This window comes from Megalobrama amblycephala, linkage group LG4 (assembly GCF_018812025.1).
Source record: "Megalobrama amblycephala isolate DHTTF-2021 linkage group LG4, ASM1881202v1, whole genome shotgun sequence".
NCBI classification, from domain to species: domain Eukaryota; kingdom Metazoa; phylum Chordata; class Actinopteri; order Cypriniformes; family Xenocyprididae; genus Megalobrama; species Megalobrama amblycephala.
In genome coordinates this window covers 7,430,564-7,449,936 of record NC_063047.1, presented here as the reverse complement: position 1 = coordinate 7,449,936, position 19,373 = coordinate 7,430,564, and the positions used below count along the sequence as shown (strand labels likewise).

General features: G+C 35.4%; 1 protein-coding gene across 1 annotated transcript; it reads right to left on the bottom strand.

The window, feature by feature from the left end:
- Positions 1–2,503: 2,503 nt before the first annotated feature.
- On the bottom strand, positions 2,504–19,125 carry arhgap25 (Rho GTPase activating protein 25). The gene is made up of 11 exons (XM_048187155.1): positions 18,485–19,125; positions 14,903–15,102; positions 14,410–14,491; positions 13,407–13,520; positions 10,612–10,816; positions 8,563–8,695; positions 8,412–8,485; positions 8,193–8,314; positions 7,084–7,244; positions 5,367–5,986; positions 2,504–3,752 (listed from the first exon to the last, which is right to left on the bottom strand). Exons 1-11 carry the CDS (start codon positions 18,546–18,548, stop codon positions 3,551–3,553), a joined length of 1,977 nt encoding a protein of 658 aa, XP_048043112.1. The 5' UTR covers positions 18,549–19,125; the 3' UTR covers positions 2,504–3,550.
- Positions 19,126–19,373: the final 248 nt, after the last annotated feature.

Here is a 19,373-nt window from a genome sequence, read left to right as displayed (position 1 = left end):
CGTCAAAAAGAACATTTGTTGACTTGTGCATTATATTCCAAATCTGTTGAAGCCATCAGTGTTAGGGATGCAGTATAATAAATAAAAACCTAAAATACATATCAAAGTATACAACTGAGGCAAAAAATACTCAAAATTTCACACAGGGACTTTAATTGATCAGTACTTTGCTTCTCAATTCGAAGGCTGCTTCCTAGTAGGCTGCCACGTCATCAAGGTCTGTTAAAGGATCCTTGGAAGGCAGCCTTCCTTTTGTGTCTTTCATTTGGCTTGATGGATGCATCAGGTGTATTTTTAATCTCTAATCACCCAGAATCCTTGCATATATTCCAATTCACAAAAAAAAAAGAATTAGTGGAAAATGAATCGGCCCTGATCTTATCCAATTGTATGATTGTAAGACAAAAAAATATTTTGGAGATAAATGCATCGTGTTTTCTTTTGTTTTGTTAAGAATGTATCACATAATGCTAAACTGTCAGTAATGTAAATTACTTCCACAATTAATTCAGTATTTTCGAGGTGACTATGACCACAGAGGTGGAAATATTTATGACGCACAGACTAGACTGTCTCATTTTATCTTTCAATGCTGAGGAGGACTCTAACCTACAAGCCTCAGAAGGACTGGTAGCCTATATGAAGAATGCATACTCACTAAGATGCAACGTTTTAATTGAGAATTACCCGATTAATCATTTTTTGGACCTGTTGATTATATGACCAAATAAACGGATTCACTAAATCGAACCAAACTTCCCAATGCTACATTTCAGGGAACAGGGACATTAAAACGAATCGATTTGTGAATCGCTAGAATGAGTTAGATTTTCCAAAGACCCATATGGCGAGCATATTAGAGGCATATTAGAGCACTAGGCCTAGATGAAAAATTTAGTCCCCCAACAATGGAAGGCATATGATGAATAGACAAAAATTCATTGTCAACAAAATAATCTCACTGTCCATTGCAGTTCTCAAATTCATTCTTCATTTCATATATTCATTGTAGTACATTGTTCTGTTAGGACAGTCGAGAGATCTGTGTCAATAACGTCAAATCTGGGCATTGCTAAACTCATGAGATGTGAGCTTCAGTAACCTTTTTCTTGATAAATATCTGTTTAGTGATGGCATTGACAGAAATGAGAAATATTCTCCCTCAATATGTCATGCATGTCATGTGACTGTCAGTTTCTGTCATCTATTTGGATTTAGTACTGTAGATGCCTGACTTGCAAAATGAATCACTCATTTGATTCAGTTCTTTTCAATGAATCAGTAAAACTGATTGCAATTCAGTCTGAATCATTCGAACAATTCACTCATGAATACTTGAATGAGTTGGTTCTCTTTTTCAAAAAAACTAAAGGTACACAAAAAAATGCTGGGTTAAAAAAACCCAAGCTGGGTAAAATATGGACAAACCCAGCAGGTTGGGTTAAAGGGCACCTATTATGCCCTCTTTCACATGATGTAATATAAGTCTCTGGTATGGTCAAGTTTCAGCTTAAAATACCCCACAAATTTGCCCCTATTTGGGGGTGAGCAAAAACATGCCTTTTACTATATTAATATATTGCTGGCTAAAAAAATAAATCCAAAATTGGTTGAAAAAAATGGCTGGGTAAAAACAACCCAATCCTTGGTTTTGTCCATATTTAACCCAGCAGTTGTTGGCACTCTAGCGGTTAATAAACAAAAACGTGACTTCTCTTTGTTTATGTAGGACGAGTCGCGCAGGTGCTAGGCTACTCCGCAGCAGTTGGTGTCAATCCAAAATAGTCCCATTATAAACAGTTATTATAGGCATACTGTAGTGATACAGGATAAGACAAAAACACAGTTTGAAAGTTGGATTCATGATATACTCGATTGCTCATTCTATAAATTTTGAACAAATAAGATGCATAGTGTATCTAAATTAGGTTAAATGGGCATGTGCATGAATGTTGACCCAGTAACTAGTGGTGTCACATGCTGTAATGCTCACCCTCACTCACTTCCTCTTAAGATAATCTTTCCTGTGTAGGAATAACACTTGATCACAGTGTTGTTTATCTTTGAAACTATTGTTCTGCCATGAGATCAATTTACAGTAAGTGTACAAGAGAAACATCTGGAAATGTCCAGTTGAAACCCTCACAGAAAAAACTGGAATCTTCAACATCAATGGCTCTGAACATATATTCATATAATCAGCTTTTTGTTGATTTTGAGTAGCACATTGTCTGTATAATCCAGTCGGAAATAGGAAATTCCTTCCCTATCATTTAATTATGACAGCTGACAGACACAATGCTATCTGGTCTTCTCTTACTTACGTAATGCCTAGTGTCTTTTTACCCTTTCCTTTAAAACACACATGTGGTCTCTTGTGTGAATTCTGATCTGAAAGCATTCTTCTCATTTCTCTCGCACACTGTCACATTTTATCTCCTCTGACACACTATCTCGTCCTGACTGCAACCAGACAACAGAAGTGAAGGTGTAGGAAAGAAAAGCCAGATAAAACTGTTTATTTACTGACAGTAATCCACATTTGGTGCTTTTCACCAAATTGTTCACAGACTCTATGTCTAGCGATCACATAAATAACAATTTTAAAACTGTGTCACAATAGTTCTTTTATTTACTAATAATAATTAAGGTGGACAAGACTTCTCCCTGTTGAGAAAATGGCTTAAACCAATGATGCTTTTTCTGGCCTTACCCAGCTAACAAAAATATGTTCTAAGAATTTTTTGCTAATGTTCAAATTAATTAATAAAAACTTTTTAATTTCTGAATGTTCTCAGAAATGTTCTCAGTTTTAAAAATGTTTAAAAAACATTTTTCTTGTTTATGTGAATGTTAAGAGTTAACATTAATGGAAAATTTTCCAGAAAAAATGTACCACGAATTATGTATAAATAACACTTTTATGCTAATGTTTTGATAACGTTATGAAAGACCAGATAACTTTGAACTAATGTTCTATTAATATTACTGGAAGAATGTTTGTTCATAAATTTGAGAGAACCTGAATGTTAGCCAAAGTTCCGATAACATTCTCTGTTAGCTGGATAATCGGTTTAAGATGGTCTTCCAGCCTCTCTAAAACCAACTTCTTTGACCAGCCTGAATGTTTTTTGTTTTTTTTTTGGGGGGGGGGGGGGGGGTGTTTGAGATCAATAATAGAAAATACTATGAACATTTCCATAAAAATAATTAAATAGTCTTTATAAATCTCTAAACCGTTCAGTCCAATACTGCATCACTTCAAAGTTCACATCTTGTCTTTTTACAGATCCCAGTCCCAATGTGAAACCCAATACTACATAAAATCTGTAATTTCTGTACATAAGGTGTCAGACATTGTAGCAGTTTTACTTCTGTCACATCATGGACAGAAATTGAGAGATGGACATTACCACTGGTCTTATTTTGAAGACATTAACAGAGCAGTTCAAGGTGTAAAACACAATGGAGTTGTCCAGATTGCTCGTATTGTACTCCTGTGAGGAGCTAGACAGGACTAAGCTTGAGCTTTGTTTGTTTGATGGTGTCATTAAGACGGTCCAGCAGTCGGTCTGTTGAGGAACTCCTGAATCTCTCTGTTCAGCTGCTCATTGCGTGTGAGAGCTTCATCTCTGCTGCGCTCTGCGTTGCGCAGTAAGATCTCTAATGCGGCTTTGCGGCGTCGCTCTGCCTCTAGTGCTGCCTGCAACTCTGCCACTGTAGCGCTCAGCTCTTTGTTTTTCTGCTGGAGACTAAAGGTACAAACACACAAATAATAAACATTTATGCATTGATAATAATAAGAATTGTTGCAAATCAGCATATTGTAATGATTCCTAAAGGATCATGAAACACTGAAGACTGGAGTAATGGCTACTGAAAAATCAGCTTTTCTCGTACAAGAAAAAATTACATTTTAAAATATATTAAAGGATTTGTTCACCCAAAAATGAAAATTCTGTCGTTAATTTACTCACCCTCATGTCGTTCTACACCCCTAAGACCTTCATTCATCTTCGGAACACAAATTAAGCTATTTTTGATAAAATCCGATGGCTCAATGAGGCCTCCATTGCCAGCAATGTCACTGAACCTCTCAAGATCCAGAAAGGTACTTAAGACATATTTAAAACAGTTCATGTGGGTACAGTGGTTCAACTTTAATATTATAAAGCGACGAGAATACTTTTTCTGTGCCAAAAAAACAAAATAACGACTTTATTCAACAATATCTAGTGACAGGCGATCTCAAAACACTGCTTACGAATCTTTTGTAATCTTTTGGTTTAGAGTGCCAAAGTCACATGAGTAACGAGTAAACGAGGCTTTGTTACGTCATAAGTGTTTCAAAATTTCAATAGTTCATGTGACTTTGGCAGTTTGATACACGCTCCGAACCATTGATTCAAAACAAATGATTCTTAAAGTTTCAAAGCTTCATGAAGCAGTGTTTTGAAATCGCCCATCACTAGATATTGTTGAATAAAGTCTTTTTTTTTTTTTTTTGAGCACAAAAAGTATTCTCGTCACTTTATAATATGAAGGTTGAACCTCTTTAGTCATATGAACTGTTTTAAATATGTCTTTAGTAGCTTTCTAGGCATTGAAAAACGGAAATGATCTTGCTGGCAATGTCACTAAGTCATTGGATTTTATCAAAAATGTCTTAATTTGTGTTCCAAAGATGAACTAAGGTCTTACGGGTGTAGAACGACATGAGGGTGACATAATTTTCATTTTTGGGTGAAAAAAAGAAAACAGATTTTTTCAATTGTAACAATATTTGACAACATTGCTGCTTTTACTGTATTTTTAGTTAAATAAATGCAGTCTTAAGAGACTTTATTTTATACGTTTTATTTATTCTATCTTTTGTATATTATATTTATATGTATTTAATACAGAGATGAGCAACTTTGATTCTGGAGGGCCACTTTCCTGCAGAGTTTCACTCCAAACGTAATCAAACACATCTGAACAAGCTAATCAATGTTTTATTAGGCTTGGAGCTAAACTAGGACAGTGGCTCTCCAGGACTGAAGTTGCCCATTCCTGATTTAATATATAATGTTTTATTTACAGCAAAAAGTCAACCAAATCACCTCAAACCCTGCCACAACAAGGGTGTTTCTGGGTGGTTGCTAGATGATTTCTAGGGAGTACTATGTGGTTGCTAGGTAGTGGGTAACATAGAAAGAGCTCTCCAAGTCTCTGACATTCTGGCCCTAGTTATAGCTTAGATGTAATGGATTTTATTGTATGGCATGCAAAATTCTGTGTGTGAAGGATGTTTGTTCAAATCCCTGACCCTTAGCAAATACTGCTAAATAAGCAAATAATTAACACGGCTATGTATTGTGCCATACCTGTTGATAATGTTTGTTGAGTCTGTGTTTCCAGGCTGTGATTCATTGCCTTTCTGTAGAGCAGGTGCTGCAGATGTTGCAGGTGCTGCTGGTTTCTCTCTGCTCAAAGCTGCCATACTCACATCATTTCTCGGCTGAGGTTTGGGCAAGGGCTCTGTGCTCTGTGCCTGTGTTTTTGGAGCGTCTATCTGTTTGGCTACAACATTGCTACCTGTCTTATACAAGTTTGTGTCCTCTGTGTCTGTTTGTCCTTCCACTTTTTCCTGTTCACTTTTCTGCATTGGAGAAAATGTCAATTTCTGCAGGTCGAGTAACTTAAAGATGTCCTCTGAGAATGTTTTCTCTTCATTCTCATTAAAGCTCTCCTGGAACCTGCTCCAACGTTCCCAACCGGGCTCACGGCTTATTTTTCCCGCTGCGGGACAGCTCAAGCTGGGTAGAGTTTGTGTCCTCTTTCTGGGGCTGTCGGGCCACGGGTCCGTCGTGGGCGAAAATGCAGAGGAAGGAGAAAGAGGTGTGTCTTCTGACCCCGCTTCAGATGACCACTCGTCTCTTTTCTGTTCCTCAGGTGTGTCAACTTCCTCTTCCTCAGGAGATTCAGACAGAGAGGACGCCTCACACTTTGAGAAAAGAGTGGTATGATCAGTTAAGAGGTGCCGGTGTGAAAGTAACACTTTAAAAAGGTGTAACCTTGAAGAATATTAGATGTTTTCATAAATATGACTACATTGTCAACCTCATACCTACAAACAAAAATGTTTCCAGCAACTTTGATGGCTTTTCTTTTATGTATTTTGATTTATTTTTAAAATAAATTACAATATAATATAACATCTAAATGCTTCAATTTATGAAGAAAATGTAAAATAATTGTAACAAAGAGCAATTTCTAGCTGAATAATTTATTTATTTTTTAAATTATGAAGTTCCCTGATAATTCAAAGCATAAAGACAATTTTATATTTAGAACTTTTATACACTACAGTTTGAGGCAAGTAAGAAATCAAAATTTTTATTCAGCAATTTAAGCGACAGTTAAGAAATTTATTAAATTTATTATATATTATAATATTACAAAAGATTTCTATTTCACATAAATGCTGTTCTTCCTAATCATCAAAAAAGAAAAAAAAGAGTTTACACAAAAATAATACTTGAGCACCGAAACAGCACATTAGAATGATTTCTGAGGATCAAGTGACACTGAAGACTGGAGTAATGGCTGCTGAAAATTCATCTTTGCCCTCACAGGAATAAATTACATTTTAAAATATATGAAAAAAAAAACTATATTATTGTTATTACTGTATTTTGAACAACTAAATGCAGCCTTGGTGAGAATAAGAGTGACTTCTTTCAGAACCATACAGCAATCAAAATTATTCAACCCCCTTAACCTGCAAGACATTTTTCTGCTGAGAACAAAATTTTATGAAAACAATTCATCAAAGGCATCAGTAAACTATTATACAAAGTTTATTAATACACATTTGAGTGATTCCTTGCAATGTCTTGCAAGTTGAATAATTTTGATTGCAACTTTAAAAAAAAAAAAAAAAAAAAACATCTCACAGAGCCCTTTTTGAATGGTAATGCATATTTAAAATTTTCCATGATTTATGAATTTTCCAGCCCTACAAATCCAAATTTTGAAATTCCTTGATATTTCTAAGTTTTCCATGTACCTATGGATGCTGTTAAATAATGTGATCAGTACCTCTGCAGACTCCCAGCCCACAAAACTGCGAGGGTTACTGGTCTTCTTGCTCTTGTTTTTCTTGCTGGGAAGAGGAGACGGTAGCCTATCTTTGGAGGGTGGGAAAAGCAGCTCGTGGTGTCTGATCATAACCGTCATTACCTTCTGTATCATGGGAGTTCCTGTGTATGTGTGCGAGAGGTGAGAACGCTAATTGTTACATCTGCAATGTGTTAACCAACAACACCATACGTGATATCTTAATCTTACTCATTGAAGTTCAGGTTAAATACCTCGTGAACAAACAATGAATTTCCAGTGCTAACATATCTCTTGTTGAAACAAATGACTTTTTAGGCAATAGCCTTTAGTTTAAAACATATCACACAACAGCATATAAAAAAGTAGTGTAGAAAAAGTATAATGCTAGCATGCTATTCTGAATTCAGCCTATGATGTGCTTCTCGATGGCAGGTGGTTTTAGGAACTGGGACATTCTCATTCTAAAGAACTGTTTATTGGACAGAAATACTAAATTGGAGCAAGAATTGGTCAGTTTTTTGGATTTTTTTTTTTTTTTTTTTTTTAATAAATCAAATATACATATTTAGCAGATGTACAGTACAGTCCAAAAGTTTTGAACCACTAAGATTTTTAATGTTTTTAAAAGAAGTTTCATCTGCTCACCAAGGCTACATTTATTTAATTAGAATGATTAGAATGATTAGAATGATTTCTGAAGGATCATGTGACACTGAAGACTGTAGTAATGATGCTGAAAATTCAGCTTTGCCATCACAGGAATAAATTACTTTGTGAAATATATTCAAATAGAAAACAGTTATTTTAAATTGTAATAATATTTCACAATATTACTGTTTTTACTGTATTTTTAATTAAATAAATGCAGCCTTGGTGAGCAGACGAAACTTCTTTTAAAAACATTAAAAATCTTAGTGGTTCCAAACTTTTGGACTGTACTGTACAATATTAAAACTGTATACTGTATATTGCATAATATATTGTAATTGTATAATATATTAAATATATGTTTATTTCCTCAGGGGTTATTTTAAAAACAACATAATTTATGTAGAACATGTATTATCTGTCTTAAGATGACAACTGACCCTTCATCATACTGATGGCGTCCTCCACTTGCGGTTTGAACAGGTTCACTCCCATCACTGTTGCCAGATTCTCAACACTCATCTTATTCACCTTTGAGTTTTGTTGGACCTCAAAAAGGAATCTGCATTAACAAATATAGATATATATCAGCATTTTACAGCTTTTTGCTGTTATCAGTGTCTGATCTGTTTTCACACTTTTTGTGACTCATACAGTACCTGCAGACGTAACTAAGGAGGTTGTAGTTCACTTTTGGCAGAAGGCTGATTTGTTTCTCCAGCTTTTCTTTGCCCTGGAATTGATCAGATTGCAGTCAGTCAAAGAATCATTACTCATCTGATATACTGTCTTTGTGAATGTGGTTCTCACAAATGCAGTGGCGGCATCCAGCATCAGAGTGCTGTCAAGGAAGTCCTGATACTGACTCCATGGCACAACAGGTTCAGGAAGCTCTCTGAGGTACAACTTGAGTAAGGACCCCACCGTGTGGACATCAGTGTCACTGCAGGGAGTTGGTATAAACAAAGTTTGACATTCAGTCATTAGTCTTTTACTCTTGTTTTCAGTCAGAAAAGATGTTCATGCTATAGAAAGTGATAACAATTGGTTGTCAAATGGATATGTGCGTGTGTTGAATGGCAAGATCTCTGTTAGTCAGGACAGGATGTGGCTCAGCCGCAGATCATCGATGTGTGCCATGTTCCTCTGAAATACTGTATCTTTCTCTATCTCTCATGCTTTTGCACGTCCTCTCTCTCTCTCTCTCTCTCTCTCTCTCTCTCTCTCTCTCTCTCTCTCTCTCTCTCTAGTTCAAACTTTCTGGGTCAAACCCTTTACCTATGCTACTTCCTCAAAAAGACTGTGAAGACTATAGCGCTCTGTTTCACCATAAATGGTCATGCAGAGTGTGGTTATCCACATAAAAGCCCCATTTGCAAGCATACTTTAAAGAACATTGCAAAAATAGAAGTCTGGAAACCAATGGTCCTCTGACACAGGTACAAAAGATTGTGGTTATTTCTCGATTGTTGGACATTTATTTAGTTATTATTTTTTTAATGAACTTTTCATCAAACACAGCAGAAAGGAGTAACATGATGTTATTACAAATAAAATAAATAATTATTTTTTTTTTTTTCATTTTGACACACCAAGTTTGGGGTCAGTAAGATTTTTTTTTAAAAAAATATAATAATAATAATTAATCCGTTTATTCAGCAAGGACCCATAGAATTGATCAAAATTTTTAATTTTACAACAAATTCCTATTTCAAATAAATGCTGCTCTCTAGCACTTCTTATACATCAAAAAAATTTTTTTTTTTTTTACATTTATAGTAATAAGAAATGTTTCTTGTGCACCAGATCAGCAAATTAGAATGATTTTTGAAGGATCACTGAAGACTCGAGAAATGGCTGCTGATAGTTCAGCTTCACGGGAATTAATTACATTTTAAAATATATAAAAATAGAAAAGAGTTATTTTAAATTGTAATACTGTTTCACAGTTTTATTGTATTTGTGATCAAATAAATGCAGGCTTGGTGAGCATAAGATACTTCTTTCAAAAACATTAAAAAATTTACTGACCCCAAATATTTACCATGGTAACATCATAGTATTCTTTGATAGTATTCTTTGAAATGCCACAGTACATGAAAACAGTAATTATCAGTAGAATGATATAGAAGGACACATTAAAGCACCGGCTTCCATTAGGCCTACAGTGAGGGGCCTGCTGAGGGGCTGCATGAAAATAATATTTTTTAAATAATTATTTTAATATATGGAAGTTTACAATCGCATTCTATAACAGAACTCACTCCAGTGAGTTTTCAGGACTTACAACCTCACCTCGACAAAACCCTGCTGTGTAAACAAACTGGACAACTAGTTTTCTGTAACAGCCACTGTTTTCTGAATGGTTAATTTCACAGATGAACATGTGCATCAACTTTTGTCATTTCAAATGTGATTAGACTTTACAATTTTATTTACGCCGCCATATTTGATATTACTTTAGTCATTGTCAGTATGATTACAGTTGATAGATTCCATTTCATGTTCATACAATATTCGAGATGCTATTTTGAGCTGCTGTGTGAACAGGATGATTTTGCTGACATTATCAAGGACTTTTTTAGCTAGAAAAACAAGGAAGAAGTGTTTCTAAAGTTATGTAATTTGAAATGAATCATACTAGTATACAAATTGAAATGTCCATTGACTAAGTGACATTGTTGTTTGGGGTAGGGTAGCCCAAGGGACTCTGGTTATCTTCAGGCACCTCTGGGTTTATATATCACTGTTACCCTCGCATATGATTACTGGACTATGCTACCATCATAATACTTTTTTGTAAACATATGCTTTATTCAGATCACCATTTCACACAGATCTAGACATGTGAAACTTTACCTGGGGAAAGAGGGTCTCTCTCCTGCGTCAAAGGCCTCTCTGAACTGCTTGACCTGGTTGTCCTGTCCTGGCAGGCGAAAGATGCCCTCCTCATTCAGACCATGCTCTCTGATGAATTCAGCACACTTCTCCACCAGGATGGGCACCAGACGAGGCCCAAATTTCTTCTCATACACCATGATGTCTGGAAGGCTCTTTCCAAATACTTTGAAGAGAGAAACATAACAGTTTTATTGCATAGCAGTTGCAGTCAATAGATTTATATCCTTTGGACATTAGACATTAGACAAACAGCCAAGTTATGCTAAACAAGAGGCTAATGATTATATATATATATATATATATATATATTACATGATGATAGGGCTGGATATATATAGATTACATTACATGATGAAAACTGTAGTTGGTAACATATTGTAGATTACTCATTTTAGGTACTGTATCCTGACTACTTTTATTCTATTTGTTACTCTATACTATTTTTATTACTTGTTTATCACTTAGATTTGAATGTGATTATTGTGTAGGCTACCATACTGATATATTTAAAGAGAGAGAGAAGAAGAAAGAGAAAGAAAATAATTTCCATTCTTTGTTGTCAACAACATGAAATGCCTTAAGCATTACATTATGGCAGGGTTTCCCAAACTGGAGTTAATGAAATGATTAATAGAATTAATACATTTTTGAAAATAAAAACAAGCAAAGTAAAAAGAGTGCACACTAAAAATATTAAAATTGTATTTGTTTACCTGCACGTCAATATGACCATTATTATACATCAGAGAGCTGTCAACATGCAAATGTGTTGTTAAAATATTGAGGATTAACTTTAAATATCAGGGGTCTCGCACATTGATTGATTTTGCTTAATTAGAAACAAAAAGTCCACCTCACTGCTCTGCCCTGATTAAAGATGTTATACACCACCTTCAGCTCCAAAAGATTAGATTTTCTTTTAAAAAGAAGACTGTTGATTTTTTATGCAGTATGAAAACCTTTTATTAATTATTATAATAAGACAGTAATAATTGAACCCCACTACCCCCCCCCCCTTTTTTTATGTATTTATTTATTTATTTATTTTCTCCTATATCATTACCTGTGTTCAAATATAAATTGTTTACATATGGAAGATTGCACAGTATCTGCAAAAGTGAATTCTAATTGTAGAAACGTTTTTCCAATGTAGAAAACTTAAGAAGAAGAATGTTCAAAAAATATAAAACAGGGATCTCCAAGTAAATATTTTAGGGGGTTTTAAAGGGGGTTGTCTGACAAAACAGTGTGGGAATCCCTGCATTACATGAACAAATAATAATAAACATGAAAAAAACAAAAATATGGTGAAGACAGTGTTTCACAGCAGTAAACTGTGTTCCAAATGATTATGCAACATTCAGATTTTAGTTTTTCAAAGAAAGTGTTTGTTTGTTTGTTTGATTGATAACTGGTAGCAATCTCAGACAGGTTTGTTAAATAGTTTGCCAGGTCATCTTAGGTAAATGGACAACCTATACTTAAAAAGGTTGTTCCACATTATTAAGCAAGTCACAGTTCTCTTGTAATATGGGGAGGAAGAAAGATCTTTCTGATGATGTAAAGCATGAAATGGTGCAATATTCTGCAAAATGTATGAAAACAACTATTTTGCGAAAACTGAATGGAGATTATCAAACTATCATAAGGTTTGTGAGTGATTTAGAGCACAGCAGAACTCTGTCAGATAAAGGCTTAAGGAAAGTTTCTGTCAAACAAGTTAATTGTATTAAAAGGACAGCTATAAAAAAATACCACTGTTGAGCAGCAAACAGGTATTTGAAGCTGCTGGTGTCTCTGGAGTCTCAAGAACCTCTCAGTGCAGGCTGGCAGTTGTGCATAAGGTTGCATTTCTCTAACCAAATCTCACAAAGAGAAATGTTTACAGTGGGTGTAGAAATACATTTTCAGAAAATTTTATTGCTGTGGTGATTTTTGCAGCATGGGATAGTGCATTGTCCTAAATGAAAATCCTTTAATTTCAGAAGGCACTATCTTTCTTTTCATGGTCAGTTATAAACTCCACATAAAGGAAAACTGAGTAAAATTGTAAAAAGGAAAAAGAAGTAAAAATGTGGTAAGAATTAGGGAGAATCTATTAATTATAATTTAATGTCATTGCGTGAATGAAATGTAATCCAAGTAACTGTAATCTGATTATGAGCATTTTAAAATATAATATAATCTAATTACAAGATCTACATTTTTGGAATCGGATTACGTAATCTATATTACATGTAATCCGTTACTACCCAGCACTGTACAGTATAAATGAGTGGACTGTCTCTGCCTTGTACGATCTCCGTTTGCAAGATTTAGGTTTAGTTTTATTTAGTAAACACTTCATCCAAAGTGACTAATGTGTATTTTTACTAGAACTTACTATAGGGACAGTCCGTCTGGAACAACCTAAACACTAAAATACACATTGCAGTGATATCTTAAGGGTTTTTCAGGGTTGAAACTTTTAACCACTAGTTTACACCACCATGCACTCAGAGAAGTGTCCATAAAAATAGGGCTCAATGTACTAGGTTAATATGAAGGAATTTTCTATATTTAAGAAAATACAGGGGAAAAAAAACCTTAACAGATAATGTCCTGGCAGCAAATGAAAAGGAACCTTTTCCATTCTTACACAATTTTTTTGAAATGAGAAAATGAGTGTATATTAGAAACTTCTTAATCTATCATAAACCTAATGGACAAATATTTATGGTTTATATATATTTTTTATGACGAACAATAGATACCTCCGTTGGACCGTGATCCAATAGCCTTACGGATGGAGCGCACCCACTCTTCCATCTCGCTCTGACTGGTCGCCATGAGAACATAGGTATCTCGCTCCCGATCCGTACTGCTACCTGTGGCATCAGGGACACAACAACTGTACAATATTGCCTTCCAACATACACTCCTGGGGCAAACCAAGAATAGCAAAATATTTAGTGGTCTTTTAATGGTCTTAACCAATTTAATCATAAATCACTGGTCAGGAAATTTGCACACATATACTGTAGATAATGTACTTTAGCATGGAATAGCTTACCCTTTGTTTTCTTTAAATGTTTAAGCCATGTGGGTAAACTTGCAGACAGCTTTTTACAGGAACAAGAGGCAGTGTTGTTCCACTCAATGTTGATGGCTTGAGTAGTTGAAAAATGTCTCCCAGTTAGTTTGAGTTTAATATGAGACAACGGGTTCAAATTTGGACTCTGACCAGGCCAAAACATTAACCCGATGGACTTGTTCTCAGCATTAAACGACTTTTCACAGTGAAGCAACTCATCAATACCATGCAGCAGCTAAAAAGGCAATGACACCTCTTCTTCCAAGCTTCACTGTGCTAGAGATGCATTTATTATTATGTTTCTCAGGAGATTTTTGAAGACACCGCTCTAGAGCATCACAATGCAACTTGTGTTTCATTGTGATTCATCACTCTGCACACAACTTCCTATTTTCTGCCAAAAATTTAATTCTGTCTTTGATGATTTTCTGAGACAGCAATGGCTTTTTAAGTAGTGCATTTGCTTTAATTTTGCTAATTTCCTGACCAATCATTTGTGGTTAAGACAATTAAAAGATTAGTGTTCAGCCATTAGTAAGTGTTAGTGTTTAGCAGTAGTAGCTCATGAGATCTTATACACTGCAAACAACTAGCTAACAGGATAACAGGTAAATAGATAAATAGATAGACAGAGAACAGGTCTGTGACACACAGTCCTACAGAAGTTTTTAAAAAAAACTCACCTGGGATAATCTCAAACAGGAATTTATCATCTGCATTTGATGGCAGCTCATTAACTTGGCATGAGAACAAAGGTATGGTTCCCTGAGATCAAATGAGACAAGAGGGAATAGTTACAGTTATGGGGTAAATAAATATCATAAATAAATTTAATAATAAATATAAAAAACATTTTAAATAAACAATTATGTTATTTGTCTTGAATATCAATATTAGCAACATTTTGATGGCAAAGTGAGACTCAAAAGTTTAAGATCAAGAAATCAAGATATAATTTAAACCTAATTTTTCAATTCAACTTTTTATTCAAATGGTTTACCGTTGATTAAATGATTAGTTTTACTTTAGTTATTTGGCTGACAGGAATGGCACTGTATGATTAAAACCTCAGTAACAAAGAGATAAAAATATGTAGACAGCAAAAAATAAATTATGCATTAAATAAAAAAAAATAAAAAAATACACTGTTTCAGTCTGCTTTTGCATGCCTCCTACCTGGACAGCACTCTCTCTGTCGTCTTTATGGTATGTGAGAACGTTTCCTCTCAGCACGAAGAAGCGCAGCTGCCAGTTCTTCACGATGGATCGCTGCTTCTTCAGCCAGCCTGTTTTCAGAGGTTTCTCCATGGATCTCTTTAAACTAGTGTGAGTGGATCCAGGGCTCCCTTCCCCTGGCATAACACTCTTGGAGCGAGCTGAGTGGAAACCGATAACAGCAGAGAATAAAACACGAGCACACAGAGGAGTCCAAGACTTGCAGATGGTGAAATCACCTTTCGCTGAAGTATTTAGTGAATCTATTTTTATATCATGAAAACACCATAGTGTGGTGATGTCAGTGGTAACTGCCTGAACTCAGCAGCTTCCTGCATGACAAACATTTGCAGATTGGTTGTGATTGTCCTAGTGCTGAAGAAAATATCCTGCTTTGACTCTAGGACCGTCACAAATGAAAAGGACAGCTCTGCCTGGAACAATACCATGCACTTTCGAAGTTACTGTGCAATAGATTGTTCACTGGGTCAAAAGGGTATTATTGGATTTTGACTCTTTCCCACATGGGTTTTGAGAACTGAAACATAAAGTGGAACATTTTATTGTTCAGAGATTGCCTTTTATGCCTTGAGAGACCTAATGAAGTTCTCGGTTATGTTTCGCTCAAGAATCAACCTTGTCTTAGATGTATCTGCTAACATTTTAGGAGAAATAAAAATGAGGCGGGTAAGAGTACAGAGATTTAAGATATAGCTCAGAAAGTTTGGTTTTGAAAAACCCTACTGAAATAAATGGTTTGCTGGTTTCCCAGCCTGGTCAAACTGATCTGTTGGCTTTTAGAGCGGTTTTGGACACTTTTCTACTGGTCAGGCTTGGAGACCAGATGGCTGCAAAGCCAAAGCAGCCAAAACCAGCTTAAATCAGTGAACACTCCAGCAGGAGAATATTTGAGTTTTTCTTAAATACTGCAGACTTAATTGCAAGCATCTTTGTAAACTTGAGAATAGTGTGAAAAATGTTCACACTTTTTTTTCAGAAAAAAAAAAACCCCCACCATTTGTGCTCCATTTAAGATCACTGGTGTTTGGAAGAGACAACTAAGACACTAAAGACATCTCATTTGTGATTTTTCTTTATGACGGGATAGCCCATAGCAAAGGGAGGGTCGGGTAGACCCCTTTGATTGAGAGGTAAGAAAAAAATAAGAAAATAAGAAAATGATGCAAGCATTTTCATCATAGTGAAAGCTGCTTGTTGAAGCCACCAAACACTTGACTTCATGTGAGTCTCTTTGATAAGAAAGCATGTACAATAAATACATCTCTAGATAGCAATCAATCAGCCATTATCTAATTGACAAGAGATGGTGTCACGGTGATTTGAGCAGCTTGGAACTTTTGTAGTCAAATTCGCTATAACCCATGGAGATCAGAGGAAAGGGCAGAAGAGAGAGAACTAAGATAAACAGGAAGTTACAAGCTCATCAGCTACAGGAAGTAGGGTTTTTGAAAGATCCCCACCTAACATCAGTTTCTTTGGTCTATTTAGAGAAGATCTTGCCTGATGGTGAGCACGGACCCCTGTTCTCTCTCCTGGACCACAGGCCCACACACATTGACCTCACCCATTTGTATGACACACGCTGGGATCAGGGGAGCTTTTATGGTGGGAAAGGAAAGCGTGTAGGTTGAAACTCCCCATGAATTACCAAGGAGATCATAGCAGAGATGCAAGAAGCTGTTTGCGTCAGGCTGAGCTGTTCTGCGTCAGGCCTTAAGTCAGTGTGTGACATTAGTGAAAAGGGAATGTTGATCATTCACATTCAGCAGCTCTGCAGATGCTAAAATGTTCTATTGTCTTTGGCTGAGATGCATAATATTTGTTTAATGAATGCAACCGTAACAGTCTAGCAGCTAAAATCAACATTAAACTAAAACACTGTACACATTTTTAAATAATGATTCATCATGTTATTCCAAAAAAGAAAATAGAATTTTTCATTAAAAGATCTTACTCCACCCCTGAAACAACTTTCCTTTTCATCTGACATCACTGTCCTCTTTTTTTTCCCCCCTTCACCATCCTACAAATTCCTGATGGATAAAGTCAAGTCCTGCCTTATTTTATTTACTTTTCTTTTTCAATACATGCTGTGTTTCACTAATACATTGTTTCCAAAAGTACAGAAGTAAAATGGGTTGCAAATACAGATGCACAATAATAAAATTCTGGCTGATATAAAAGGCTGATAATTATTTTGGAATTATTAAGTATGCTATGGCTGGTAACTGATAAATGGCTTATAACACATTTCTCAATAGGTAAAAAAAAAAAAAAACTAAATAGTTTAAATAAATATTAAAACAAAAATATGTATGTTATGGCTGGTAACTGATAGATTGTAAATAACATTAAACATTCTAAATATATATAAAAAAAAATCTACATAAATATTAAAACAGTAAAAAATAAATAAATAAATAAATAAATAAGTAATTTAAATCCATAACATAAATCAATCATTTAAAATGCTACAAATTAATTTGGGCATTAGAATTATAAATGTAATAATTTTTTTTTTATGTTATATGGGAAACGAGCATACAATTAAATATCTAACAACAATATGGTACAAATACATTGTGAACACTTTTTCTTGACTTTAAAAAAATTTGGCTGTACTATAAAATGCTTAAAACATGTCTGCTAAAGAAACTGAAACTCTAGCTCTCATAAATTGGCCTAGATTTTCATACAACGCCTGTGTCCTGCAGAGAGAACGTTAACCCATGACCTTGTAATAGATAATTGTCTTGCATCTAATAGCATGCTGACATTTTAAGCTAAGAATGAACATGTTTCTCAGACAAAAGTGAGTGTTGCAGTGTCTTCCTGCCTGCAGCATATGAAGATTAAACACAGAGGAAATCACAAATGCTTTGCATCTCCATCAGACAGAGCACACTGAGACCAGAAACACCACGAGTAACCACAAACAACCATAAAACTGCCTCATTTTATACCCGATCGCTCCATAAAGCTGGTGGAAGACATACTTTAACTCTTAGCAAGTGATTTTTAAACAGCCAGGAGATTAATGAGAACATTTAGTCAAATCAGCAAAGTGCTTGTGGAAAAGTTAGTAAAGAAAGTACTAGAAACAATCTTACATACATGCAACAAATCAAAAGGCATGTCAGGGATTTAGTTGAATTACAAGGAAACACATTCGTGTAGCAGATTAGAAGTGCTTAAGTGAAATATATTGCCTCAGGGTGAACTTTCAACAAACGCTACGCCACCATATCTATGATTTACAGATATTGTAAAATCCCTCCTCTAAATTACACTAAACACATTTGGCCATCACTGCCCAGTCAATTACATTTCCCATAAAATAAAAGTCACACATTACATGAGCCAGTGCAGATCAAACCTTTAGTTCGTAGTGACAGGAGGCCTGTTGTGTCAATGAATTCAAAGGAGCACACAGAAACCTACCCACCTGGCTAAGTGAAATTCCTAAAACACAGAAAAGACTTTGACCTTTGACCACGCACATAAACGCAAAGTGTCACTCACCTATCTTGGCGGTTTCAGCTCTGAAGGTGCTGAAGTCCCAGTTGCGAGGTAGTCTCAGAGACATTTCTTCAATTTTAGACAAAAGGTTACACACACAGAGACACACTCACACACATTCTCTCATTCACACGCACACACACAAACAAACAAACAAAACACAAAACACACAGTGAATTCTAAGAGTACATTCTTTCCAGTCAGCCTCTATTCTTCTCTTTACTTCCTCCTTCCTCTGCTGATCTGATTCTTCTTCTTCTTTTTTTACACTTCCAAACACGTTGAATCTTGCCCCTCTGCTTGCCTGCAGATTTGTGTAACCAAACCAAGTTATTTTGAAGTTATTACATCCAGCATGCCTGTCAGACTGTACAGAAATAACAAAGTAGCACTGTCATCATACCCACAGTTTTCATGCACTGAGGAAGTGAGTGGCAAACTGAAGAGAACCACAGAAAAATAACAAGATGTGATGAATTTTCACACAGGCGAACATGCAGGCTACAACTGTGCAGGATGTACCTCATTCAATGGGGCCACCTTCATCTCAGATATTTGTCATCATTCTCTTTGAGAGATGCAACGTGCAGATCTTCTGAAAGTATTTTAACGTCTAAAATTGACACACAAAACTGTTTCTGTCATAAAAAAGGAAGTTCAAACAGCAAGAGGAAGAGATCAAGTGTGGATATATGTATATTTATATTTATGCTGAGCTTTCCTCTTTATTAACCATTTCCAAATGAGCAAATCACTGTACACAAAAGCAGCAGGGAAAGCACATTTATCTGCTTTATCAAAAATTACAAAACAAAATGCATCAGAAATACAGACAATTATACTTAATGACAAATAACAACAACGTATTGACCTGTTGTTGTTCATTTGTTCA

Bases quoted from the DNA above. Each gene is read 5' to 3' on its own strand.
- arhgap25 (XM_048187155.1), bottom strand. From the start codon at position 18,548: ATGTCTCTGAGACTACCTCGCAACTGGGACTTCAGCACCTTCAGAGCT. The intron at 15,103-18,484 runs GTGAGTGACACT...GTTTCCACTCAG, and splicing joins AGCTGAAACCGCCAAGATAG to CTCGCTCCAAGAGTGTTATG. The intron at 7,245-8,192 runs GTCAGTTGTCAT...ACACATACACAG, and splicing joins CGCCATCAGTATGATGAAGG to GAACTCCCATGATACAGAAG.